The 23,949-nt window shown below is 35.4% G+C and overlaps 3 protein-coding genes across 3 annotated transcripts; 2 read left to right on the forward strand and 1 right to left on the reverse strand.

Moving 5' to 3' along the window:
- Positions 1 to 1,745: 1,745 nt before the first annotated feature.
- LOC126618904 (uncharacterized) lies at positions 1,746 to 4,309 on the forward strand. The gene is made up of 2 exons (XM_050287121.1): positions 1,746 to 1,978; positions 3,689 to 4,309. Exons 1-2 carry the CDS (start codon positions 1,838 to 1,840, stop codon positions 4,016 to 4,018), a joined length of 471 nt encoding a protein of 156 aa, XP_050143078.1. The 5' UTR covers positions 1,746 to 1,837; the 3' UTR covers positions 4,019 to 4,309.
- Positions 4,310 to 7,793: 3,484 nt separating this feature from the next.
- On the reverse strand, positions 7,794 to 10,462 carry LOC126618905 (uncharacterized). The gene is made up of 3 exons (XM_050287122.1): positions 10,242 to 10,462; positions 8,553 to 8,825; positions 7,794 to 8,301 (listed from the first exon to the last, which is right to left on the reverse strand). The coding sequence occupies exons 1-3, from the start codon at positions 10,311 to 10,313 to the stop codon at positions 8,215 to 8,217; spliced, it is 432 nt and encodes a 143-aa protein (XP_050143079.1). The 5' UTR covers positions 10,314 to 10,462; the 3' UTR covers positions 7,794 to 8,214.
- Positions 10,463 to 15,004: 4,542 nt separating this feature from the next.
- Positions 15,005 to 20,479, forward strand: LOC126618885 (TATA box-binding protein-associated factor RNA polymerase I subunit B). Its single transcript, XM_050287099.1, has 5 exons — positions 15,005 to 15,187; positions 16,092 to 16,925; positions 17,262 to 18,098; positions 18,238 to 18,371; positions 19,880 to 20,479. Exons 2-5 carry the CDS (start codon positions 16,358 to 16,360, stop codon positions 20,432 to 20,434), a joined length of 2,094 nt encoding a protein of 697 aa, XP_050143056.1. The 5' UTR covers positions 15,005 to 15,187; positions 16,092 to 16,357; the 3' UTR covers positions 20,435 to 20,479.
- The last annotated feature ends 3,470 nt before the right edge of the window (positions 20,480 to 23,949 follow it).

Genomic DNA, 23,949 nt, shown 5'->3' on the forward strand with positions numbered 1-23,949 from the left:
GTTAAAAATAGTGTGTGAAAATCTCTTCTCATCAACAAATCTTGGAACTTGAAACATAACAATAGTGCTCACATATCCATAAAGAAAAACATTTTTTCACATCTAGTTGACTGAGCAGTCAACCAAATTGTGCAATCGACAACTTTGGGCAAGGTGAGTAGAATCAACAAATTCTGGAGGTTAAGGCAAGAAGACAGTAGTGCCACATATCCATGAAGAAAAGCATTCTTCCCACTTGGTTGACGAGAGGTCAATCAAAGGAAATGAGCCATGTAATAACAATTCTAACAATAGTGCACTTGACTCCAAACTAAAAGTCCTGTTAAATCAATTTCGGGATGTTGATAAAATCTCGTATGCCATCATTGAAACAAAAAAAAAAAAACACGTTATCTTGGCTTCTGAAGACTAAGGAGAAGTCCTACTCAATTCACTTAGTGGCCAATTCATGTAATTTTACATATGTAAAAATCTAATTAAAATTAAGATCGTTTAGTCAATCAATTGTAGCAAATAAATAGACGGTTCTCGATACTTTTACAAAATATGTCCATCTGTTTTAAAATAGTTTGATGACTAAACTATCTCATATTTTATTGATTTTTTGCACATGTGATCTTTACAAAATGTTTTTTAATATGAACGATTCTGATCATATTACAAAGTGCTTTCGAATATTATAAAGTGCTTTCGAGGGAAACTCTCATAATGAAGACCCGTTGTATCACAAAGAATGTAATTTTTTAGACCAAATTTTAGAAGACATGTAACGTGGATGTTAATGATTAAATTATTATTGCAGTATTTTTTTTTGTCAAACGATAAATTTTATTAGATTAGATGTTAGATTAGCCACCAACGGGATTTGAACTCATGTCATCATGCACGGGCCCAACACCTTTCCACCATTATAGTAAAATACCACTTGCAATTATTACTTAAGTATTGATTAACGTATTTTTTTTATTGTACACATCATATAATTTACAAACTTTATCTAAAAATTTGAACTACTTAAAACTCCTCTAAAATAAAAGAAATTGATAACCGTGTTGCACTCCTATACATGTAAGATGAAATCAACTTGGCTTTAGAGTTTGAGTGACCACCGGTCCATCCACACCAAAGCCAAAGGTTCTCCCATCATTGCAGTTTTGCACCATATTGTAATACTAGAGATATTAAATTTGTAGATTAAATTTTATAGACTAAATGATATGGAAGTTTATGATTAAATTATTATTTAAGTATTAATTAACGTGATTATTATTAGTGACACATCATTTAATTTGCAAATTTAGTCTAAAGCAATGCTAAGAAGACAATCTCAAAAGTGAAATTTTTTATAAACTCTTTTATGCTTTTGGCACAATTTTCGTATAAACATTATAAAACTTAAGTTCGTGAAGAGTTTCAATTTAAAAAAAAATCTTTTGAATTTCTGTTTAATCTAACTAGCATTATTCAAAAAATTAATTTACCTAAGATTATATGGAAGATGAAGTCGACGTTAGAGTTCGAGTGATCACGGGTCCATCCGCACCCAAAGCCAAAGTTTGTCACATCATTCCATTTTTGCACGAGACGGTATTTCCAAAAATGTCCTTTCGGGGATATTTTCCCAACCAAGAACATTTGGTCCTTTCAAATCCATACCAGTAAACCGGCACGTGACTGTCAAATGAATATCAAAATCCCCCTGGAAGGAACCGGCAAAATCCGGTAGCCAGTCTTATAAGGTTCTGTTTGTGAAGAAAATAGACCAGCCACCACCAGAAGGTCTCCTGTGACTCTGAGTCGGTGAGAGTTTGAGGGTTTTGGTGATTATCCAGCGGTAATGGATGGAGCTGGTGTTGGAGTTGCAGTTGCAGAAAGAGAAGGTGTTACCCTGCAGGAGCTGAAGAAGAAAATGGCTGAGTTTTCAAGGGAGAGAGACTGGGATCAATTTCATAGCCCTAGAAATCTACTTTTGGCTCTGGTAATTTGTACAACTTCAAAGCCCTAACATTATTTCAGTACCCATCTGTCAAATCTTAGTAAAACTTGCTTAGAACCATTGTTTCTGCTTCTATGATTGCTTTTCCACCTACCCATTATCTATTATTCTCCTATTTTTTATTGTTTAGGGTCACTAAATTCGTAGGGATCATGTTATGAAAATTAAATTTGTAGATAAATATTACAAATTAAATAATATATCATCAATAAGAATGACTATTTTTATCAATGCTATGAAATTTTTAAACTAAATAATATAGAAGTTGATGATTTGATAATTACTTAAGCATTGATAAACGTTATCATTTTAATTTTATCTACAAATTTAATTTCCTTAACATTACAATTTTTTATTAGGTTTTTTTTATCCAAAATGATCTCTGACGTTGCATAATGATAATGAAACTCTGATTTTGTCACTGTAAATGATTTTAGTCATTGCGTAAAAAAATCTCATTAAATTGTTAGGTGAACAATCACATGACTACCCTTCCACCTTTTAAGAGTATTTTTGTCAAACCAATCCTTCCAGATTTTTCATGAAATAATCAAAATGATTTACAATGGACAAATTCAAGGTTTTTATTGTTAGAAATCAAAATGAGGAGTTATATCAATTTCATGACCACTTTGGCTAACAATTCCTTTTTTTTTTTATTATTGTTATTGGTTTTTATTTTGGGTGGGATTTTTTGTTTGATTCTTGATAGATACAGAAATTAATCTTTTTTGATAATATTTGACATGAGTACCCTGCATTTGTTTGAGTTTGAATATAATACTGAATTAATCAATGAAATAGTAAATATCTAGTTTATGTTCGCCAACTATACAGAAAATGATATGGCAAGCAAATGTAGAAACTTCCAATTGTCTTCTTGAATTTATAATTCTGGGTTTTGGTTGTTGAGTTCATATTTTCTTTGTTTCGTTCCCATCAATGAATTGTAAGTGCAGAAAATGGAAGAACCAAAAGGGAAAAAGAAGAAAGAAGACATGCGTACAACTGATTGAATAGCTTGTCTATCACTGTTTGTGTTTTAATATTGTTCTTTTTCATATGTGAACTTAGGACTTGGATTCTCTGCCCTCCAATTTCTGTGCCCTTCTCGTGCCCTTCTGTTTTTGTGGTCACGGTTAAACCACGTCAATATTTTATATTATTATTATTTTTTGTTTTATTATTTTTATAAAAAAATAATATAAAATATTAACGTGGTTTAACCGTGACCACACAAAACAGGAGGGCACGGGGAGGGCACCTAAATGGGAGGGGAGAGAATCCAAGTCCGTGAACTTAACCACAAGAAGGGAAAGAAACCCCAAATAGAATTGGATGTAAAGGTTATATTAAATATAATGTACTGGTTATCCAATGTTAATTTTAGAACAACTCTAAATTTGCGTCTTGGTAAATGAGTGCTTATGTTCGAGAGAAACGTATCTACATCTCGGTACATTGTTGTGCATTGAGACAATAGCTGAATGTCTTGTGGGAAATTTAAAACACACGGCATCACGTTATTCATTCAAGATTACAATCTGATTCAGGTGTAGATAAGTCAATCTTTATCTATAGATTTTATACACGGTAAGGGACCCCACTTTGATGTGATTGCTCATGAGATTCTAAGCATAATTACAGCTCCCCAATTTTCCTTTCCCAATTTGGTGTATAATGTTTATTCAGGTGGGAGAAGTGGGAGAGCTATCAGAGATATTTCAGTGGAAAGGAGAGGTGCCAAGAGGACTGCCATACTGGAAAGAGGAAGAGAAGCAACACCTGGGGGAAGAGCTCTCAGATGTGTTGCTCTACCTTGTTAGGCTCTCTGACGTTTGTGGCATTGATCTTGGAAAAGCTGCACTCCGAAAGCTGGAGCTCAATGCCATCAAATACCAAGCCGAGCTTTGCAAGGGTTCCTCCAAAAAGTACACGCAGCTCAATGCAGAAGATAATGCCATTTTGTGTTGTAGTGATCATGGCGTGTCAGGCACCAAAAACAGCAGTTGTGAACAGTGATATGTACAAATAAAGTCGGTTACAAATTTTTATCAAAACTAGGGCTAGGAGACGGTTAACAGACAATAAGACGTATATAAACTAAAATTGAAGTTACCGGTATGCCTAACGCCGTCTAGTTCTCCTTTTGATTAGAAGTTTGTAATCGGTTCTGAAATTCCTCTTATTTTTATTTATATTTATGGATTGTGTAGCCTTTATTATTGTATTTTGATGTTGTAAAAAGAATAATTTTGAAGGGCTATTTCTAGCCTTTTTAAGCTACTGTGTTCATTGTTTTTGCATGGTAAAGTCTGATGTGATGGGTTATGGGGGATCAAAAATGTTGGGCTCTGGATTATTGTCTTTGGTGTTTTAATTGTTAAGATTTTAATTTCTATATTTTTAAACAAAAATTTAACAATTAAAACACTAAGTATCGAGCATCCGATAAAGTCTATGGGGATATGTTAATGGATTATGGGGGATTAAAAATGCTTGGGCTCTGGAATACAGTCTTCCATGTTTTAATTGTTATTTCTTAATTTTTGTATTTTTAAATAAAGATTTAACAATTAAAACACTTAGAATAACGAGGGTTCGATAAAGTCTAGGGGATATGTTAATTGCATAGGCACTAGGGCATAGCAGGGATGTGGGGAGGCACGGTCTTGTCTTCTGTGTCTGGCATTGTATCAAAGATTTGGTTCCTGTGCCCTTGTGGTTGGGAACAAGGCATTGCTGGCATTCAGTGGGACACCGAATTTGTGCTATATCATGGTCAAGAGTTATTAAGTTTAGCCTTATTGGGTTTGTTTTTTTGAAACTTTATCGAAATGTTCAAAGTATTGTTTATTTTAACAAAAAATTATATTTTTACACTAAAAAATCAATCATAATACTATTTAATTTATCCTTTATTTTGTCTTTATCGTTAAAACTCAAAATTTTCAAATATTTTTCATTAGTTGTCCTTTGTTTTTTTCATTTTGTCATTGATAGGTTTGGTTTTATATTATTCACTCCTTTTGTACTGTTCACATTGTCCTACGTCATCTTGGGCTTTCGGGTCACAACTTCTTCCATCTAAGAAATATTGCATACGCCCGTGAAATGTCGTTTTGGAGTCTCTGTCAATAATAAAACAGATCGTGTAAATTTCGTTTGCCTATACCTTTATTTTATTGGAATTATTGCATTGCATATATGATATACGAAACTTTTGTGTATTTATCATTTATTATTGAGACTACTGACATTATTGTGTGTATTATGTCGTCAAATATGTTACACGATATAAAGAAAAAAAAACTAAAACGAAAATAAGAATGTCAAATGGGTAAAAATTATTATTTTGATTGATTTTTTGTTTTCATTTAATAATCATTGAAAGAGAACTTAAAAACTAACCAGCAACTTTTTGTGATTCATTCTTTACAAACTCAACCTCCATTCCTTTGAACTTGGAAATCCTTCACTCAAACCTAACTTTCAAATTTCATGGGATTTAGACAAAGAACAAACAAATGGATTACACAAAGTTAGGAGGAATTAGAAGTGTACCACATGAGCCTTACAAAGGAATATAAGAGGGATTTGCAAATGACCCTCTCACATGCTTTTTGTAATGCACGCGTAGTGCATTTCTGATTCCCCCAATGTAACTTTTTATGATCAATTTCTTCGTCTCTTGGTATAAAACTCCTTGGAATTTGGAAGCACCTCACCCATTTAAAGAAAAACCAATTTACCAAAGAAAAATGGGTTAACCTGGCCTTTTATGTGTACAATAATGACATCATAAAATAAGAGAAAAAACCTCTCATTCTTCACAAGTCAGCCTACCTCAAGAACTTTTCTTTTGTATTCAGTTGTATACAACTATATATATGTGTCTCACTCAAAATACGAGCCCTCCATTAGCTTCCTCTCGATGCTTGTCGGCATTTGCTAAATAAATCCTTGTGCTCTTTCCTCAAAATTCTGATCGTCGTCGCTGTACTCTTCCACCATAGTAGTAGCAATCAAAGAGGTACAACCCAACAAACTTACGTCTCTTCTATCTGATTTATGCCCTACTTCTTTTATATTCTTTCATGCACCATATGAGCAGGTATCAAAGAGGGATTTGTAAATGATAGATTCCGAGTAGGGATTTGTTAACCCCTAGCATGTCTTTGTAATACTTATGAAGTGCATTTCTAAATTCTAATCCCTCCTAACTAACTTTGGTGATCGATTCCTTACTAATTTAACCTCAACTCCAAACATAGCCTAAGTTATTTTATATAATATAAAGGATTGTAATAATAGAGAGAAAGCGATTAAATCATAGAGTAGTCCATTTGTTAAAAGGAGTAGTGATATTCACAAACTCATTTTTTCTGAGTACACTATTTCTATTGTTTTTGTCCCTTGATTCTCCTTTGATTTATTCATTTCCAATGCTAAACATAAAAAGGGAGGAGTGAACGGGAAGCAAAAGAGAGTGGCAAAACATCGTCTTTGAGAAATACTAAGGGACTCTCTCAAAATGAGACTCTCTATGAACTCTCTGCCAGCTCATGATTTTGGCAAAATGTTTTATAATATTGGCAAAAAAATTGACGTCAAACTATGATGTGACAGAGTTCTACTTTTGAGAAAGTTCCTTAGCATTTATCTTTGTCTTTCCATTCACATTCCAAAACCATTGTCGAAGACTATGAAAGTTAACATTGAATTTCTGAAATGCAATTTCAAACGTTTCATCTTCTTTCCCATTAAAAGAAAATATGGTGGAATAATTCGGTGTTATTCAATGGGGGCAAAGCTTTACATTTAAGAGTTATTGTCAATGTGCCCGCATAATACAAGCGGTTAGATACTGAGTATATCGGGTTGATTTTCCGACACATTGAAAATTTCTCAACATTTAAACCAAGAAAATGCAACTCAATAAAGTAAACAAAAAATGATTGAAATGATGTATTTAGGAGGTTTAAATAAAGGAACTGATGAATCCAAATAAAAAATGGAGTTTCAACAAAACTCTCGGTACTTTTCACTTTTAACGAAAAACCACATTTTTATCTATAACAGTCACTATTCACTATACCTTTAAAAATGGTTTTTCGTTAAAAGAAATTTTTTTTTAAAACTTTTTGTTAGTTTTCCTAATAAAAAATGAACATGCTTGGACGGTAGGCAGCTTCTAAGGAATCTTATTAACGCTTGATTTGCGAGCAGTCTTCTTCGCCCGACCCATATTTCTGTAGGGAGAGAGACCAGACACCGACAGAAACTTGAAACAAACAAATAAAATAAAAATAAAAAACCAGAGAGGAAGACAGAGTAGAGAGCGATTGGGTGTGGGACTGGGACAGTACGAACAAGAAATGCTTCCTCTTCACGCTTATGGCGTGGGTAGGGGACGGGGAGAGTCCTATGACAACCCCGAATGTCCTCATGCCAACCCTTCTTTCAAACTTCTCTTCTTTCCGCAATTATTAACTGAAGAAGTAAACCTGACAACATGTCATGTTTGTTGTTTTCATGTCGTAATTGTTATGTTAAAGGGTCATGTCATGTCAAATCTGTTATGTTAACAGATTTTTAACAGATGACTCGATAAAACTCGATTCGTTAACGGGCCATGTATCGTTTCGTTTCGCGTTTACGAATCATGCAAGAAATTGACATGTTTAATATCTAGACCTGACAAACAGTATCTTATTATGTTCTTAACAGATGATCTAATAATGACGCGATTTGTTAACGCGTGACACAATAAGTATCCGATCGTTAACAAGTTGACTCAAAACTTACCATTTTCGTATTATTTCATATCAATTTAATGTGTCGTAAAAGAAATTGATAGGCTTGAGAAGAGGAATAGACATTGGGCTTTTTGTAATGCACCCGTAGTGCATTTCTGATTCCTCCAATGTAACTTTTTATGATCAATTTCTTCGTCTCTTGGTCTAAAACTCCTTGGAATTTGGAAGCACCTCACCCATTTAAAGAAAAACCAATTTACCAAGGAAAAATGGGTTAACCTGGCCTTTTATGTGTACAATAATGACATCATAAAATAAGAGAAAAAACCTCTCATTCTTCACAAGTCAGACTACCTCAAGAACTTTTCTTTCGTATTCAGTTATATACAACTATATATCTGTATCTCACTCAAAATACGAGCCCTCCATTAGCTTCCTCTCGATGCTTGTTGGCATTTGCTAAATAAATCCTTGTGCTCTTTCCTCAAAATTTTGATAGTCGTCGCTGTACTCTTCCACCGTAGTAGTGGCAATCAAAGAGGCAGCCTGAAGGAGTAGAAGGGCAGACGCAAAATTAGATTTAAACAACTGCAGGGTTCTTTCTTTGAAATCTTGGCTGCATTGGGTGATGAAGCCCTCACGGCCTGTTACGACTAAGCCTTATCCCACTAAGTGGAGTTGGCTGTATGAATCCTAGAACACCACTACGCTCGGTTTTGCGTTAAGTCTTTCCTTAGCTAAACAAGAGCAGCATTAATTGAATTTAAGCAATTCAAAGGTGATAGAGTTGCACATACAGAAGTAGCATGCTGGAAGGCCTCAAGTATCAGGTTTGCATGAGTTGAATTCATCAACATTGACAAGATTTCAGGGCTTGGCAATCCCCTCGTTACAGACTCTGCGTACTTGTGATCCTTCAAACCAGAGACGTTTATAAACACTTGCTTCCCATCCACTTCAAGTTTTGGCACTTGAGCATTTGCCTTTGGAGGTGGGGGTGGTGGCATCTGAGAGCAGCTTGGATCCGCTCGAGGAGCTCCGCGTGTTGTCGCTGTTTTTTTCATGATTGTCTTCGGATAAAATAGTAAATACCAAACCAAAATTAGAAATGAACTCTAAGAATCATTAAGGCTACGTTTGGGTGAGGTATTTCTGCGTTCCAATGTATTAATATCAAGTTAATAAGAGAAGAATGATAACAAAATGTTAGATACAAGGGATTATCAATGCACAAATAAATTAGAGACCTTTAGACTTCTGATGTACAGATGTATCTTCCTTGTATCGCTTTGTATAGTATATAGAGAAATGCTAAGGGGACTATCTTAAGGTGGGACTCTCTATGGACTCTGTCATCTCATAGTTTAATAACAAGTTTAATGTCAATTTAGCTGAGAGTTCATAGAGGGTTCCACTTTTGAAAGGGTCTCCTTAGCAATTTTCATGTATATAATACACACTATACGCCTTCAATGAATTATCAAGGTACAACCCAACAAACTTACGTCTCTTCTATCTGATTTATGCCCTATTTCTTTTGTTTTCTTTCATGCACCATATGAGCAGGTATCAAATAGGGATTTGTAAATGATAGATTCCAAGTAGGGATTTGTTAACCCCTAGCATGTCTTTGTAATACTTATGAAGTGCATTTCTAAATTCTAATCCCTCCTACCTAGTTTTTGGTGATCGATTCCTTACTAATTTAACCTCAACTCCAAACATAGCCCAAGTTATTTTATATAATATAAAGGATTGTAATAACGGAGAGAAAGTGATTAAATCATTGAGTAGTCCATTTGTTAAAAGGAGTAGTGATATTCACAAACTCATTTTTTTCCGTATATGCTACTTTTATTGTTTTTGTCCTTTGATTCTCTTTTGATCTATTCATTTCTAATGCTAAACATAAAAAGGGAGGAGTGAACAGGGAGAAAAAGAGAGTGGCAAAACACTTCCCCATTCGTCTTTGAGAAATACTAAGAGACTCTCTCAAAATAGAACTCTCTATGAACTCTCTACCAACTCATGATTTTGGCAAAATGTTTTATAATATTGACATAAAAATTGACGTCAAACTATGATATGACAGAGTTACTTTTGAGAGAGTCTCTTAGCATTTCTCTTTGTCTTTCCATTCACATTCCAAAACCATTGTCGAAGACTATGAAAGTTGACATTGAATTTCTGAAATGCAATTTCAAACGTTTCATCTTCTTTCCCATAAAAAGAAAATATAGTGGAACAATTCGGTGTTATTCAATGGGGGCAAAGCTTTACATTTAAGAGTGATTTTCAGTGTGCCCGCATAATACAAACGGTTAGATACTGAGTATATCAGGTTGTTTTTCTGACACATTGAAAATTTCTCAACATTTAAACCAAGAAAATGCAACTCAATAAAGTAAACAAAAAATGATTGAAATGATGCATTTAGGAGGTTAAAATATAGGAACTGATGAATCCAAACAAAAAAATGGACATACTTGGACGGTAGGCAGCTTCAGAGGAATCTTATTACCGCTTGATTTGCTAGCAGTCTGCTTCGCCCGACCCATATTTCTGTATGGAGAGAGACCAGACACCGACAGAAACTTGAAACAAACAAATAAAATAAAAATAAAAAACCATAGAGGAAGACAGAGTAGAGAGCTATTGGGTGTGGGACTGGGACTGTACGAACAAGAAATGCTTCCTCTTCACGCTTATGGCGTGGGTGGGGACCGGGGAGAGTCCTATAGCAACCCCGAGTGTCCTCATGCCAACCCTTCTTTCAAACTTATTCCAGAAAATTTCTCTTATTTCCTCAATTATTAACTGTAGACGTAAGACAGGAGGCAGATTATTCTCTGCTCTCTCACTTCCCGTTCTCTTCTGTTTTGTATAGTCACGGTTAAGTCGCGTCCAAGGTATTAAATATCGGTAATATCGGAAATATCGGTAGTCCGAAAACACGGAATTATCGATGGAAATATCGAGATAATATCGATATCGATAAAAATTACATGGAAACCACAGAAATTGTAAGAAAAACTTGGAAATTTTTATTGAAACTTTGCAGGATGTTTATTTAATCAATTATCTATTAGTTTATCACAAAAAATTGGAAGGAAATGCATTGCATGATGGATTTAACTGATTTAAGTTGATTATATAGCGACCTGACAAACATTGTGAGTGTAGAAAACATGTAGTAATTAATGAAAGAAGTTTAAACACTACTGACAAATTTAAACACTACTGACAATTTGCATATTGATATTTTCACGGAGACATAATTTAAACATTACTGACAATTTACAGTTTAACGTCAATTTTTATATTAATATTATAAAATATTATGTCAAAAACACGAAATGACATACTTCGTCGTTTCGTAAAATCTCAAATAATAATCACCTCCTTCTCTCTTATAGTGGTCTCTTCCAAGACCCCACTTCTTCACTCCAAAGTCTTTCCTCATTCCCACAACTTTTAATTATTTTTCGCTGTCTCTCTCTCTCTCCTCCCTGCTCGTCATGCTCTTCAGATCCCACTCTCTCTGCAAATCCCAAATTCCCGATCGCCCATCTCTCTCTCTCTAAAATCCATTCCGTCAGGGAATCAAAATCCCATCTTTTTCATTCACATACAAAACCCACACACATATTTATAGATCTGCTGCTCCTCTTCCCATGGCTTCCACCGGGAATCAAAATCCGCCACCGCAGCAGCAACTGCCGCCCTCGGCCGTTGCTGCGTCGTTTCCCGCCACTTCCACTCCCTCGTCCCCCAAGTCGAAAACGTTGTCGTCCGTGTTGACTGCTCCGCCTCCTCGTCTTCCTCCTCCGACAAGTCTCGAACCCCCTAGATCGGAGTCTAGGGTCTTGTTTTACAGTCGGCCGGAGCTGTAGAAGCTCTAGCGTTCTTCTCCAAGTAGCAGTTCAAAAAATATCGCGATATTTCCAAAATATCACGATATTTTGACGAAAACCATTTGGATACCTATTTAAATATCCATTGCGCGAAAAACCGATAATATCGGCGATATTTCGTCGATATTATCGGCATTTTCTTCCATGGTCGTGTCAATATTTTATATATACTTTTTATAGAGATAATAAGATAAAAAAGAATAGTAATATAAAATGTTGACGTGACTTAACCGTGACCACACAAATAGGAGGGCACGGGAAGTGGGAGGGCAGAGAATCTGCCTCCAACCTAACAACGGATCGTGTTTGTCGTTTTCATGTCGTAATTGTTATTTTAATGAGTCATGTCATGTCAAATATATTATGTTAACAGATTCTTAACAGATGACTCGATAACGACTCGATTCGTTAACGTGCCGTGTATCATTTCGTTTTGCGTTTACGAATCATGCAAGAATTTGACATGTCTAATATCTAAACCTGATAAACATTATCTTATTATGTTCTTAACGGATGATCTAATAACAACGCGATTTGTTAACGCGTGATATAGTAAGGATCCGATCATTAACAGGTTGAATCAAAACTTACTATTTTCGTGTCATTTCATATCAATTTAAGGGGTCGTGAAAGAAATTGACAGGCTTGAGAAGAGGAATTGACATTGGGCTTTCTACTATGCCCACCCACCTATATTATTTCCTCCCTCATTTTTTAATATAATTTGAATAACAAGTTTACTCGCCATTAAGTATTACAATCTAGTAGTATTCCTCTTTACTTGTAAATGAGATGACTTATGTTCGATTATCGCCAAAAACGAATTTGAATCACATTATTGCTAGTCTATTATTAGGCTAAGCTCACTCCCTCTCCCTTGAAAAAAAAAACTTGTGTGGGGGCTTGACTTGCCATCGAACTTCGTTGAGTGACACTACCGATCACTCAAATTTTGTGACGTGGTAAATGAGCGTTTATTTTACCACATATTTATCTTTAAAATCATCATAACTAAATTTTCTTCTAATTAAAACACACGGTTAGATTAAGAGGAAATGGGAGGAATTGTCCCTGAACTATGATCCAATTGTAGCTTTGATCTCTAAACTAAAAATTCATTATATTTGATCCTTAAACTTGATAAAATGTGGAGGAATAGTCCTTCGTAACCAATTCCGTTAAATTTTAGGTAAAAGTGTTTACTTGTTAGTGAAAAGTGTATACAACAGAAAGTGCAGGCCTACCTCATCCTACCAACACTCGTAGCCCTCCCTTCACCTTCAATCTTTGATACAGTACTCCCCGCCAACCTCCCACTTCCAACCCCCAATCGCTAATGCCCACTCCCCAGCGGACCCTAATTTGTAGCCCACGGACCACCGCCTTCACCCGAACCCCGAACCCACATCCCACAAAATTATTGAATCTTACCTGTCGAGACAGCGTGAATGGATATCATTGTGAATCCGTTTGCAAAGGGAGATCCGAAGAAGTGTTCCAAATTTGGATTAGAAACTTTCTTTTGTTTTGGTTGTTGGAAGAGTGCTACAATGGTGTGGCTGGGGTTTGGAGGAGGGTGAGGCGGAAGGGAAGATGGGGGAGAGAGAGTTAACAGAAAATATGAAGTCCACAAAGATCACGACATCAAATTAACAGAAAATCTCACGGTGTTAGTATACAGGGACCAATGCTCCACATTTTGTTAAGTTCAAGGATCAAATCTAATGAATTTCTAGTTTAAGGACACCAAAGTTACAATTCAATCATAGTTCAAGGACCATTTCTCCAATTTCCTCTTAGATTAATGACCCATATTTTTCCCTTTTTTTTTCCATTCTTTTTTCATCTTAGACTATCCTTTCACCGTGCAGCAGTTGTTCTTCCTCAACTAGGTTTCTTGTTTCCAAAAATATTGATGAAATACTGGGTTGTCATTGTCATGGATGTTAATTTTCGTTGGGTTGGAATTGCAATGAAGTCTCGTCACCAAAAACACATACAAAATTCAGGAAGAGGATCCTCTCCTGAACTCAGGATGGGGATCCTCCTGACCATGAAATCAAGATCGTTCAAATTTAATCCAACGATTGCAATTATTATAACTTTTAGAAGATCCTCCTGTTTGGAGCTGTTGGATTAAATTTGAACGGTTCAGATTTCATGATCAGGAGAATCCCCATCCTAATCTCAGGAGAGGATCCTCTTCCCAAAATTTAAGAAGCAAACAAAATTTTAACAAAATGTTGCTCATAATTATAAGAAGGAAGAGCCAACTTTTTTTTCTTTCAAAATATGTAATCTGTCGGATTTTCATTTTCATTTTATGATAGTTGGATATGAAGGGAAAGACGGTTTGGCGAAGAAGATTGCATACGGCAGAGAGTTTGGGAAGAAAAAAGAGGAGGAGAAAATAAAAAAAAAATTATTTGATGAATCTCATGGTGTATATTAATTAGTAGAAAAAATAATTACGATTAATTTAAATATAAAAAAATTATATTTAAAACTTAATACATTTTGGATGGTTAATAGTGCCACTCAGGAAAGCTCACGGGCAAGCCGGGCCTCACACAAGTTCTTCTCCTCTCATTTAGTGTGGCTAGTTTCTTTTGTTCAAAAAATAATAAGTTTCAAAATAAATTAGTTACAAATTCGTCACTATTGATATTTGCACTCTATTTAAATTTATAAATTCATTAAAATTACTAAATTGGAGGGGTTATATTCAAATGCCCGAAATTATTTTCTGCGTCTTTTTAAATTTTTAATATTTTTCTATCAAGTATTAGTGGTGTGTATAATATCAAAAAAATATTAAAAAAATAAAAGAGTGTGTGAGAAGTAATTGAGGGTGTGTGAATATAATCTCTTAACTATCAATTAAATACACCTTAATTATATTTTATAAAGAAAATTAATATTTGTTTTTTCAAAACAGGAGAAAAGCGGTCTCTGTAATATAATCTGGATTTTGGTCTTAGGTTCGAATCTCATGGATGACGAATTCGATACCAAATTAAGTTGTCTATTATGTGGTATAGCCGAACTTCTCCTTTCTTAATGTAAAAATATCGATGTACTTATTATAAAAAAAAAAAAAACTTGAACAAAAAGCTCTCGTTACTGTTGTTCATTTTAATGAAAAACTATATTTTTACACTAACAAATCAATCCTGATACTATTTAATTTACCTTTTATTTTATAATTTTCGTTAAAACTCAAACTTTCAAGTTATTTTCTTTAGTTTTCTTAAAAAAAAAAAAATTAAAAAAAAAAGAAGAGAAAAGCGGATTAACAGTACCGATTAATGAAATTTTCACAATCCAAACCCGTCTCTTTCTTCTAAACCCAACGCGCCGTTCACAACTATCGCTTCCCAATGCGCCGTTCACAACTAACGCTTCTCTGCATATCTTCTCGCCGCTCCTCCCCAGCTCTCTCTTGCCGTTCGAGAACTCTCCCTTCGAGCTCGATTTCTCCCTCTCATCTGGTTCGAGCACTCTTCACCGACAAAAAGGTAAACTTCCTTCTCTCTCAACCTCTATTTTTGCTATTTCGACATCTTGTTGTTCGGAGATTGAAATATTGAACTGGATAATTGGAGGGAAGGTAGAATTGGAAGATTTGGGGTTCTTTGAACTTCGTAGGCTCAGTAGCAGATTGAGTTAAGTTTTATTCATTGGTTAGAGAAAATGGGGCACCAATTCTTCGAAGGCTTCTTTGAATTGGTGCTGTAATATGTAGTACAGGTAATCACTTGGTTAGACTTCAATCCCTAATGCAGTTCTCTCAATCTCTCATGCTTTTTCTTTTATTGGGTTTTTGAAGTTAAGTACAGTAGATTAACTTTGTTGAGTTCTGCTCAAAGTTTGCAAGTTTGGTTGCTGGGTGTAATGGGAATGGGGTATTTTTTTTATTTTATTTTTATCAAAATTTAAAATTGAAGTGGAATTCCAGGAATATAAGCACACAAGTTTTTTGGATTTTCTATAAAATTTTGAAATTCTAGAGTAGTAATATATGTAAAAAGGGTTTCTGGGTTTTCATCAAAATATAAAATTGAAGTAGAACACCAGGAATATGAGTAAAGGAATTCTTTGGGTTTTAATCAAAATATAAAATTGTAGAACACCAGGAATACAAGTAAAGGAATGTTTTTGGGTTTTCATCAATATTTGATTTGAAGTAGAAAACTAGGTATATAAGTTGAAATTTAAGTAGAACACTAGGAATATAAGTTGAAGGAAGGAGAATCAATACAAATTTAATTGATTTTGTTGAGTTTTCCTGGGTTCCAATAAATGAAGAGGTTGAGAAGTGGAAAATACAATTTTTTTTGTTTTGTTTTGTGATTGTGAATTAGTGATATGGGATAGAGAGAAAAGTTTAACTGATTACTGTTTTCGTTTGGCATTGATCAGATGTGTTGTCGGATTTGCACAAGAAATATGGGTCTGTTGTCAAGTTGTGGTTGGGTCCGACTGAGCTATGAGCGTCAATAAAGGATTGCAACACAGTAATGTCAGAAGAAAAAAAGGCCTGTGTTTCTATTTAGTGAAGAGAGATATATAATTATGATGATGAAGAAAACGACCAAAATCACCATGATCAAGGATCTCAGGAGATGGAAGCATTGAGATATAGCATAGCCCATATTCAGGGAGCATTGGTGTAGTTCACCCCCTCAATGTCGGATAAGTGGATTTGCGAAAATTGTGGCACTGTGGGGCTGGTTGAAGGCAATGATGGCTACTTCTACTGCACCAACTGCAGCACACGAGCCGAGGACTACCAGGACACCGGAGTCGCAGATGAGGATTTTTACGATAAAGATGGTGATGCACGTGGAGGCCTCTACTCTAATCGTCATGTCCGCCGCGGCGTTAGCTCTGCCGTCAAACCTGAGCCTCTTTCCCAACCCTTAGACAACATCTCGCCTTTTTATAACGCTTTTAGTCAAACCAAAACAGAGGATCACAATGCTGTGGATGCCAAGGGACCCACGGGTCCCACAGATTTCGGACTGGATGGAATCATAGAGTTGAGTGTGGAGGACTATTATACACAGATTAGACTTAGGTATGTGATGGGACTGCAGCGGCTGATTGAGCTCCAATGCGAGGCTTTGGTTAGGAAGTTTAAGGTAAACCCTATGATTTGTGGGTTGTCTGCGACCATTTGGCTACGCTTCCTGGCAGGGACTCGGGTTTTCGATGATGATTGGGCTGACTCTGAGATGTGCCGAGGCCGACAAGGTTTTTAGCTACTAAATCTCATTTCTTTAAGAGAGTAAACCTATATATTTCACTTGAGTTGAGTTTTCTTGTTGTGGATTTTGGTTATTGAAGCAATACTCAATTGCTTGAAAGAAACATAAAGGAATGTTTCAGTTTAATTGATTCTTATGTTCAATTATTGTTGTAGAAAAATGAATCTCAGTGGTTGTCTGGTAGAGGTCTTTTGCTGCATTAATTTTTATTTATTCATTAAATTTAGAAAATTCTTGATCTCAATGATTTTTTAATTATTGGGCTCCTTTATTTTCTTCTATGGTTATTGCTGTTTTTGATCACTGAGTTTCCTTGTTTCAGGAGACACGTTAGAAGGTTATAAGCCACGTGCTAATTACAGAGCAGAACCGCACACAAAGTATGGTCAGCGAGCAGTAATGGTATGGTTTAGGTCGTTGAGAAACACTATACCATTATCTTATACTTTAGCTGTTTCCTTTCTGGCTTGTCATCTTTCCAGGGAAGCAGTCCTACCAACAGATATAGTAAAATGGTCATTAGAAGGAAACCTTCCATATTTTTCTGCATTTCTTCAAATTGAAAAAGAATTAGGAGGGCCTTCACGCGCATGTCCAATAAGTTCAAGCTTAATGTTTAGGCCTACTGAATCTGTGCCAGTGCAGAAGTTGGAATCACTGGCAGCAACCATTTCTGAGTCCATAGGCTTGCACTTACCTCCAGTCAATTTTTATGCTATAGCTTTACGCTATCTAGGTAAGTTATCTCTTCCAGTTGAAAAGATCCTCCCTCATGCGTGCCGCATTTATGAGTGGTCAATGCCTCCAGATTTGTGGTTATCAACAAATGAGTTTAGGCTTCCTACTCGTGCTTTTGTAATGTCAATAGTGATTGTAGCAGTGAGAATTCTGTACAATATTCATGGTTTTGGAGAATGGGAAAAATGTTTGTCACGTAAACATGCTTTGTCTTCCACATCAAACCAAAAAGGAGATCTTGATACCATATCCAGCTCCAAAATGAGGTCTGGCTCAGAAGAGGATTCAGGTTCTCCGTCCCGCAGTCTGGATGATTTGGGTACAGATATTGGTAGAAACTCGTCAAATACTCAGAGCTCTGATGCTGCAGAACTTCTGTCCAGCCTTGAAGCAAGATATAATGAAATTGCCGATTCTTATGGTAAATATGTTGGAGCCGTTTTCTGTTGAAATAATGATGCAATTCAGTAGGTGTTCTTCGTATTATTTATCAATTTGCCCCCACCCTTCCCTTCAATTATTCGATCATAAAGTTTTAAATTCTCACATTTTGTTGGCAGAATATTGCAAGGACTTGCCAACGTATCTGCAGTTCTGCAAGGATGTAGTCTTTGCTGGATCAAAATCATTGTTGAATGATGAAAAGGAAGAAGAGCTAATTGAATCGTTATGGGAATTTTATCAGAGTGGAAAGGTAATGTATAGCTTGACTTCTGTTGCGATATTGTCTTCTCAAACACATATTTTGTGACACATATTAAATAAAAAATTTCTGTACTCAGCTTAATTGTGGACAGAAATGCTTAACTGTGGCACAATTAGTTCAAATTCTTTCAGAAGCCCTTGGTTAGATGTAAATATATATGTAGTAAGCCAAGGAAAACAACCTGATTGGTATACCCGATTGTAGAATGTTATGAAATTTGCTTTGTTAGCATCTCTATCTGAAGTATATAAGTTCTTTGTAATAACAACTGGAAAGATTGGTCACTTTTGTCAGTAATTCACAGCAGAAAACAATGATGGCGAGGCTAGGCAGCCTTTGTTTTTTTTTATAAAGTTAGGGCTTGTTTGGTACTTTACTTGAATTCAACTTTTTAAACTCAAAAACAATTTTTAAGTTTTATGCCTTAAAAACTTGTTTGGTCGTACCCAGTGCACAAGGCTCCCGCTTTACGCAGGGTCTGGGAGAGGTGAATGTTGGCTAGCCTTACCCCCATTTCCTTAAAAACTTGTTTGGTATGACTATTTTTAAAAACTGAACTCAAGACTAACTAAAAAAAATATAGTCTATTCTCTAAAAACATAAAAAGTGAGTTTTTAGAGTTTTTAAACTTAAACTCACTCATTTCTTTTCTCTCTCTCCTCCCCTCTCACTCCAAACCTATCTCTCTCTCTCTTCTTCTTTCTCTCTCCTTTTTTTTTTTAACATTTTTTGTCCTTCCTCCAATCCGCTCTCTTTATTCTCTCAGTTCTTTCTTTCACTCATCTTCCTCACTATCTCGTCCAATCCTTTCTCTTCTTTCTCTTTCCTTCACTCCTCTCTTACTTTCTTTCCTTCTCTCTCCTCTTTCTCCCTCTCCGTCCCCCTATTTTCAGATCTCTTTGTCTAGTTTAAGTCGTAAAATTTAAAATTTTTAAATAACAAACCAATCAAGTTTTTGAGTCTTAAAGAAAATTGTTTTCAAGAAATGTTTTGAGAAATAATAAAAATTTTCAAATAGGATACCAAACAGACCCTTGGGCTTTCTCCTTGAAACTTAATTTTTCTTATTTGCAGCCCATCGTGGACATTTTGTGGCTTGACCCCATTGATTGGACTCCAACTAGCAAATTTCCTTAACTTTGGAAAAGATAGAAAAATATGGAAAAAAAAAAGTTAGAAAATTAGTGTGATTAGTAAATTCTGATGGAAGCCTCTCTAATTGAGATGTGGCCGTACTTCATGCCACTCATTTGAGCTTTCAATACATATACTGCATACAGGCTAGTTTTTTCGAACGGGATATTATCTTTTTTGCCCTTTGAAGTTTGTGATTCTGGAGCTTTGATACATCTTGTGTTCACTTTTAGTTTAACCGCATTTGTTTCACCGGTTTTTGTCTTGATGCATATAGACAATGAGAAGGACATACTTAACTAGGCTTTTAGTCTGACCTGTGAATAATACACCATTTCACAATGTATATTGTTGGTTTTCAGGATTCTGAAACAGCAGCCGGAAAAGGATTGTTTGGTGATAGAGATGTTGAACAGAAAACGTTGAGGGACAGTGACGAATGTGCAAGTGATGGCACTCCCTTCGCAGGCGACCATCAAAGGAACAAAACTGGCGATCATTCCTGTCCCAGTTCACAAAATAGTCATGGCTCAGGAGCTAATGACGCGGGAACTCTCATAGATGAAGCCATTCGTCGAATGAAATTAGACATGGAGGAGAAGAGGTTTTGCTATATTCCCCCGAGGGTGAACCTCAAAAGATTTGATTACCTTCACTATGTGCGGAAGAAGGATGAAGGTGCGTATACTTACGTTGCACATGCAGATTATTACATCTTGCTTCGTTCTTGCGCTAGAGTTGCCCAGGTTGAAATTCGGTGTATGCACATCGCGGTGTTGAGCATCGAGAGGAGGCTGGCATGGTTGGAAAAGAGAATCAATCACTGCTTGCATTTGACCCCTCCCGTTGTATCATGCCAGTATTGCACTGAAATGTTTCCAGATGCGGAAAATAATATTGGGGAGTCGATTGATTAATGGTCGAGATTGAATGATATATGAATTAATGGTTGAGATTGAAAATAGATGACCTAAATACTTGAAGAAATCAAACCTAACGATCAAAACACTCATAGCATTGAACGACATGTAGCGTTGAATTCAAGTTCAACTGGTGTGTTTGAAAATATGCACCATTCCAAGTATATTATAGGATCAATCGGGGCGTGAGAGGCAATAGTTTACCGTGTGGCGGATGTCAGCAGTTTGAAATGGCTTATCTACATAGGCTATATTTCTTATGTGTGGTACTTGGTCTCAACATTCCAAATCGCATACAAACCCAATGTCTTCGTTGACCCAGTCTCTCCGTCGACATAAGAGTTGACGGTAGCAGTTCGTCCTTTTTGGCGGCTTTACTAATTCATTAGGGGTATTGTTTACATGACGGACTTTTATATTCCAAAGGGATTTAAAAGTGAGAAATAAATGGATTATTAAAAGTTAAATCGAATGATCAGAAATGCAGAACTACAAAGCTATTTAAGAAGGATTTGTAATGGCTCCTTACAAGTAGTCATTTGTAAATCTCGCACATGTGGGATGCAACACGAGAACGTCAAGGAGTCACTTATCACATTGTTATTTTCGCCTAAATTCACTTCACTTTAGCGTTCTTATGAAATCCGATGCGTGTAAATTGATATTATCGCATTCTAACATAATAGTCATTAATAGGATTACATGACCCACAGTGGCGGAGCTCTTAAGGGACCAGAATGATCTTTTCATTTTCTTGCTACTATAATAGATGGTGAGTGCTACTAGACTCATCCCATTGTCATATTTTCCCAGCTACATTATAATTTCAACCATCATAGAAACTTAAAAAATTTAAAAAGTTATTTCCCCACCCACTATTATTCCCAAAATAACCTCTCTTTTATATATATATTACCTATGGCACTGCCTGAGTTGATTTCGTTCATCGAATGTGCTATTTGGATCAAATCAACCTAACAAGAATTCTCAGACCCCACCATTGGATTCGTCCAAGCACTTTGGCTGTATCCAAATGACCATCTTCAAAGAAAGTAGCATGCCATCTTACAAATTTTGGTCTAATTGGAAAGAAAGCATCCAGCTCAACTGTTGAAGCTTTCTTCATATATAAAAAAACAACGCCATTCTCTCTCACAACTAAGCATCCAAGATAAAACCAATTCAATTGCTTTCGGTTTTTCTTCACTAACCAGAACCCTAGAAATTCAAATTAGATTTGTTCATGCTGCAACCCCTTTGAGCTTTTCTTCAAGATGGTAAAAGAAATTCACACAGAGATGAGAGAGAGAGAGAGAGAGAGAGAGAGAGAAACGGGCTGGGGGAGGTGAAAGGTTGCTAAACTTTTTCAGTTTTTTCATTCGTATTCCATTTTTTGGATAGAAGATTATAATAAATTTATAAATAGGAGTCTAAAAGTCTTTCTAAAAGTATAAATATAAATATGTCATTATCATTTTTATTAAAATGGGATGAAAAAAAAAAAAGACAATGAGGTGGATTTAGTATCACTCTAGATCAATCTAATATTCTTAAAATTCAAGTGTGTACTAAATCCAAACTCATTTCCGTTCCAAGTCCGACCTCATTTTTCTCTCACTCTCTCTTATTGCGGTGCGGTCTTCACTTTGCCTCCTTATTCTACCATCTTTTCTTTGGCTTTAACCTATATTATAAAATTTTCTTAATTATTCTTTACCTCGTATTTGGATTTATGTGTTTGTACAATATTTTTAGTTTTCATTATTGAATTTAGGATCTTTCAATGTTTTATGCAAATTATTCAAATCCCTTATTGTTTGAATCCAAAGACTTAGGTATGTGAGAGATTCTTTACACATGAAATCCTGGCACTACCGCCGCTGCTGACGATGTTTCAACCTGAAGGGCAACAAATAGCTAAAGGCCAAACAGGCACAAACTAACGACGTTGAGCTGCAGGCTGTCGCTGACCAACACGTGCAATGATGCAAATACAAACAAAAGCAAGTGAGGAGCGGTAAGAAATTAGGCAATGGAGGTTTGACTTGGGAAGCCACAGGCTGCCAGCTTTCCTCCCAAGTCAATGTTCAAGGATTCAACTGTCGACACTTCACATTTTGTTTGAAAAGAAACCAACCACCCAAGAATTTATTGGCTTCCTATTTTTCGCAATTGGATAATACAAGACAATATAAATTAAAAAAGAAAAATCAGCACGATCAATGCGAGCTTTGAATAGAAAAATATCTTAAATAGGGTTACATACTATTAAGAAAAATTATAGAAACAGTCGCTTAATTAAAAATTAAAAAATAATTGTTATGTGAACGACATGATCTATGTGGAACGTTACGCCAATATTGATAGCATAAACTTGTAATTAAGGATGAAATTGAATTAAAAGTTGTAAATTTTGTTAATCGTGTAATTTTAAATAATAAAGAAAATTGTGGAAACGGTTTCTCAATTTTAATTTAATTGGAAAGTTGGCTCCTCAACTAAAAACTTATGATCATTTGTTCTTTAATTTATCAAAACGTGCATCTATGGTCATTTTCGTCAACTCCGTCAGAAATTCCATTAAAATGAGTCACACGCCACACATGTGAGGCGAATCAATGGGCAAATATGAAAAATAAAATGAGAAAATTGTAGTGGTGATCCCTCATCTTTAATTCAATTGGAGTAATGGTTCATCAACTTTAACCAAATTAGAGAAATGGTCCTTCAACTTTAACCAATTGTAGCAATGTTCCATCCACTGTGACTCATTTTGACAAAAGTTCTGACAGAGTTGACGAAAAAGACCATAGATTCATGTTTTGATGAGTTAATAGATCAATGGTCATGTTCTTTTAGGATTCGTTTGGAATTGCTTTTAAAATAACTTAAAGTACTTTAGAGAAAATGTTTTGGGTTCCAAAAGCACTTGAAAGTGCTTCCAGGAAGCACTTCAAGTGCCTTTCCAGGATTTACTTGAGTTTTTACTAAGAATTGGTTCAAAAAACATTTTTAACGAAAGCACTTTCAGTAATTTTAAAAGCCCTTCTAAACAAACCCTTAGTTGAAAGATCAACTTTCTAATTGTATTAAAATTGATGGACCATTACTACAATTTTCATTACCTTTTAAAACTACACGATTAACAAAATCGACAACTTTTAATTTAATTTCATCCTCTATACAAATTTATACTGTCAGTATCGACGTTACGCTCCATATAGATCATGCCGTGCATGTAGTTTTCTTTTCTTTGAGCAAAGAGGATTGATAATTGTCATGTAACTGTCCATTAATCTATTATATATAAAGCCAATGGTGAGATGAACAGTGCTTCGGGTCACGCATGGGACAAAAATTTTGGTGTTACCCCCTTTGACAAAAATAATTGGACCAAACTGCCCCTTAGCCTAAAAATTCAAAACCTACCCAAAATAATATATCAAATCATGCAAGGGTAAGTTGGTAATTTGATCATCATAAAATAAAATATAAATATAAATGGAGAGAGA

This window comes from Malus sylvestris, chromosome 4, assembly GCF_916048215.2.
Source record: "Malus sylvestris chromosome 4, drMalSylv7.2, whole genome shotgun sequence".
NCBI classification, from domain to species: domain Eukaryota; kingdom Viridiplantae; phylum Streptophyta; class Magnoliopsida; order Rosales; family Rosaceae; genus Malus; species Malus sylvestris.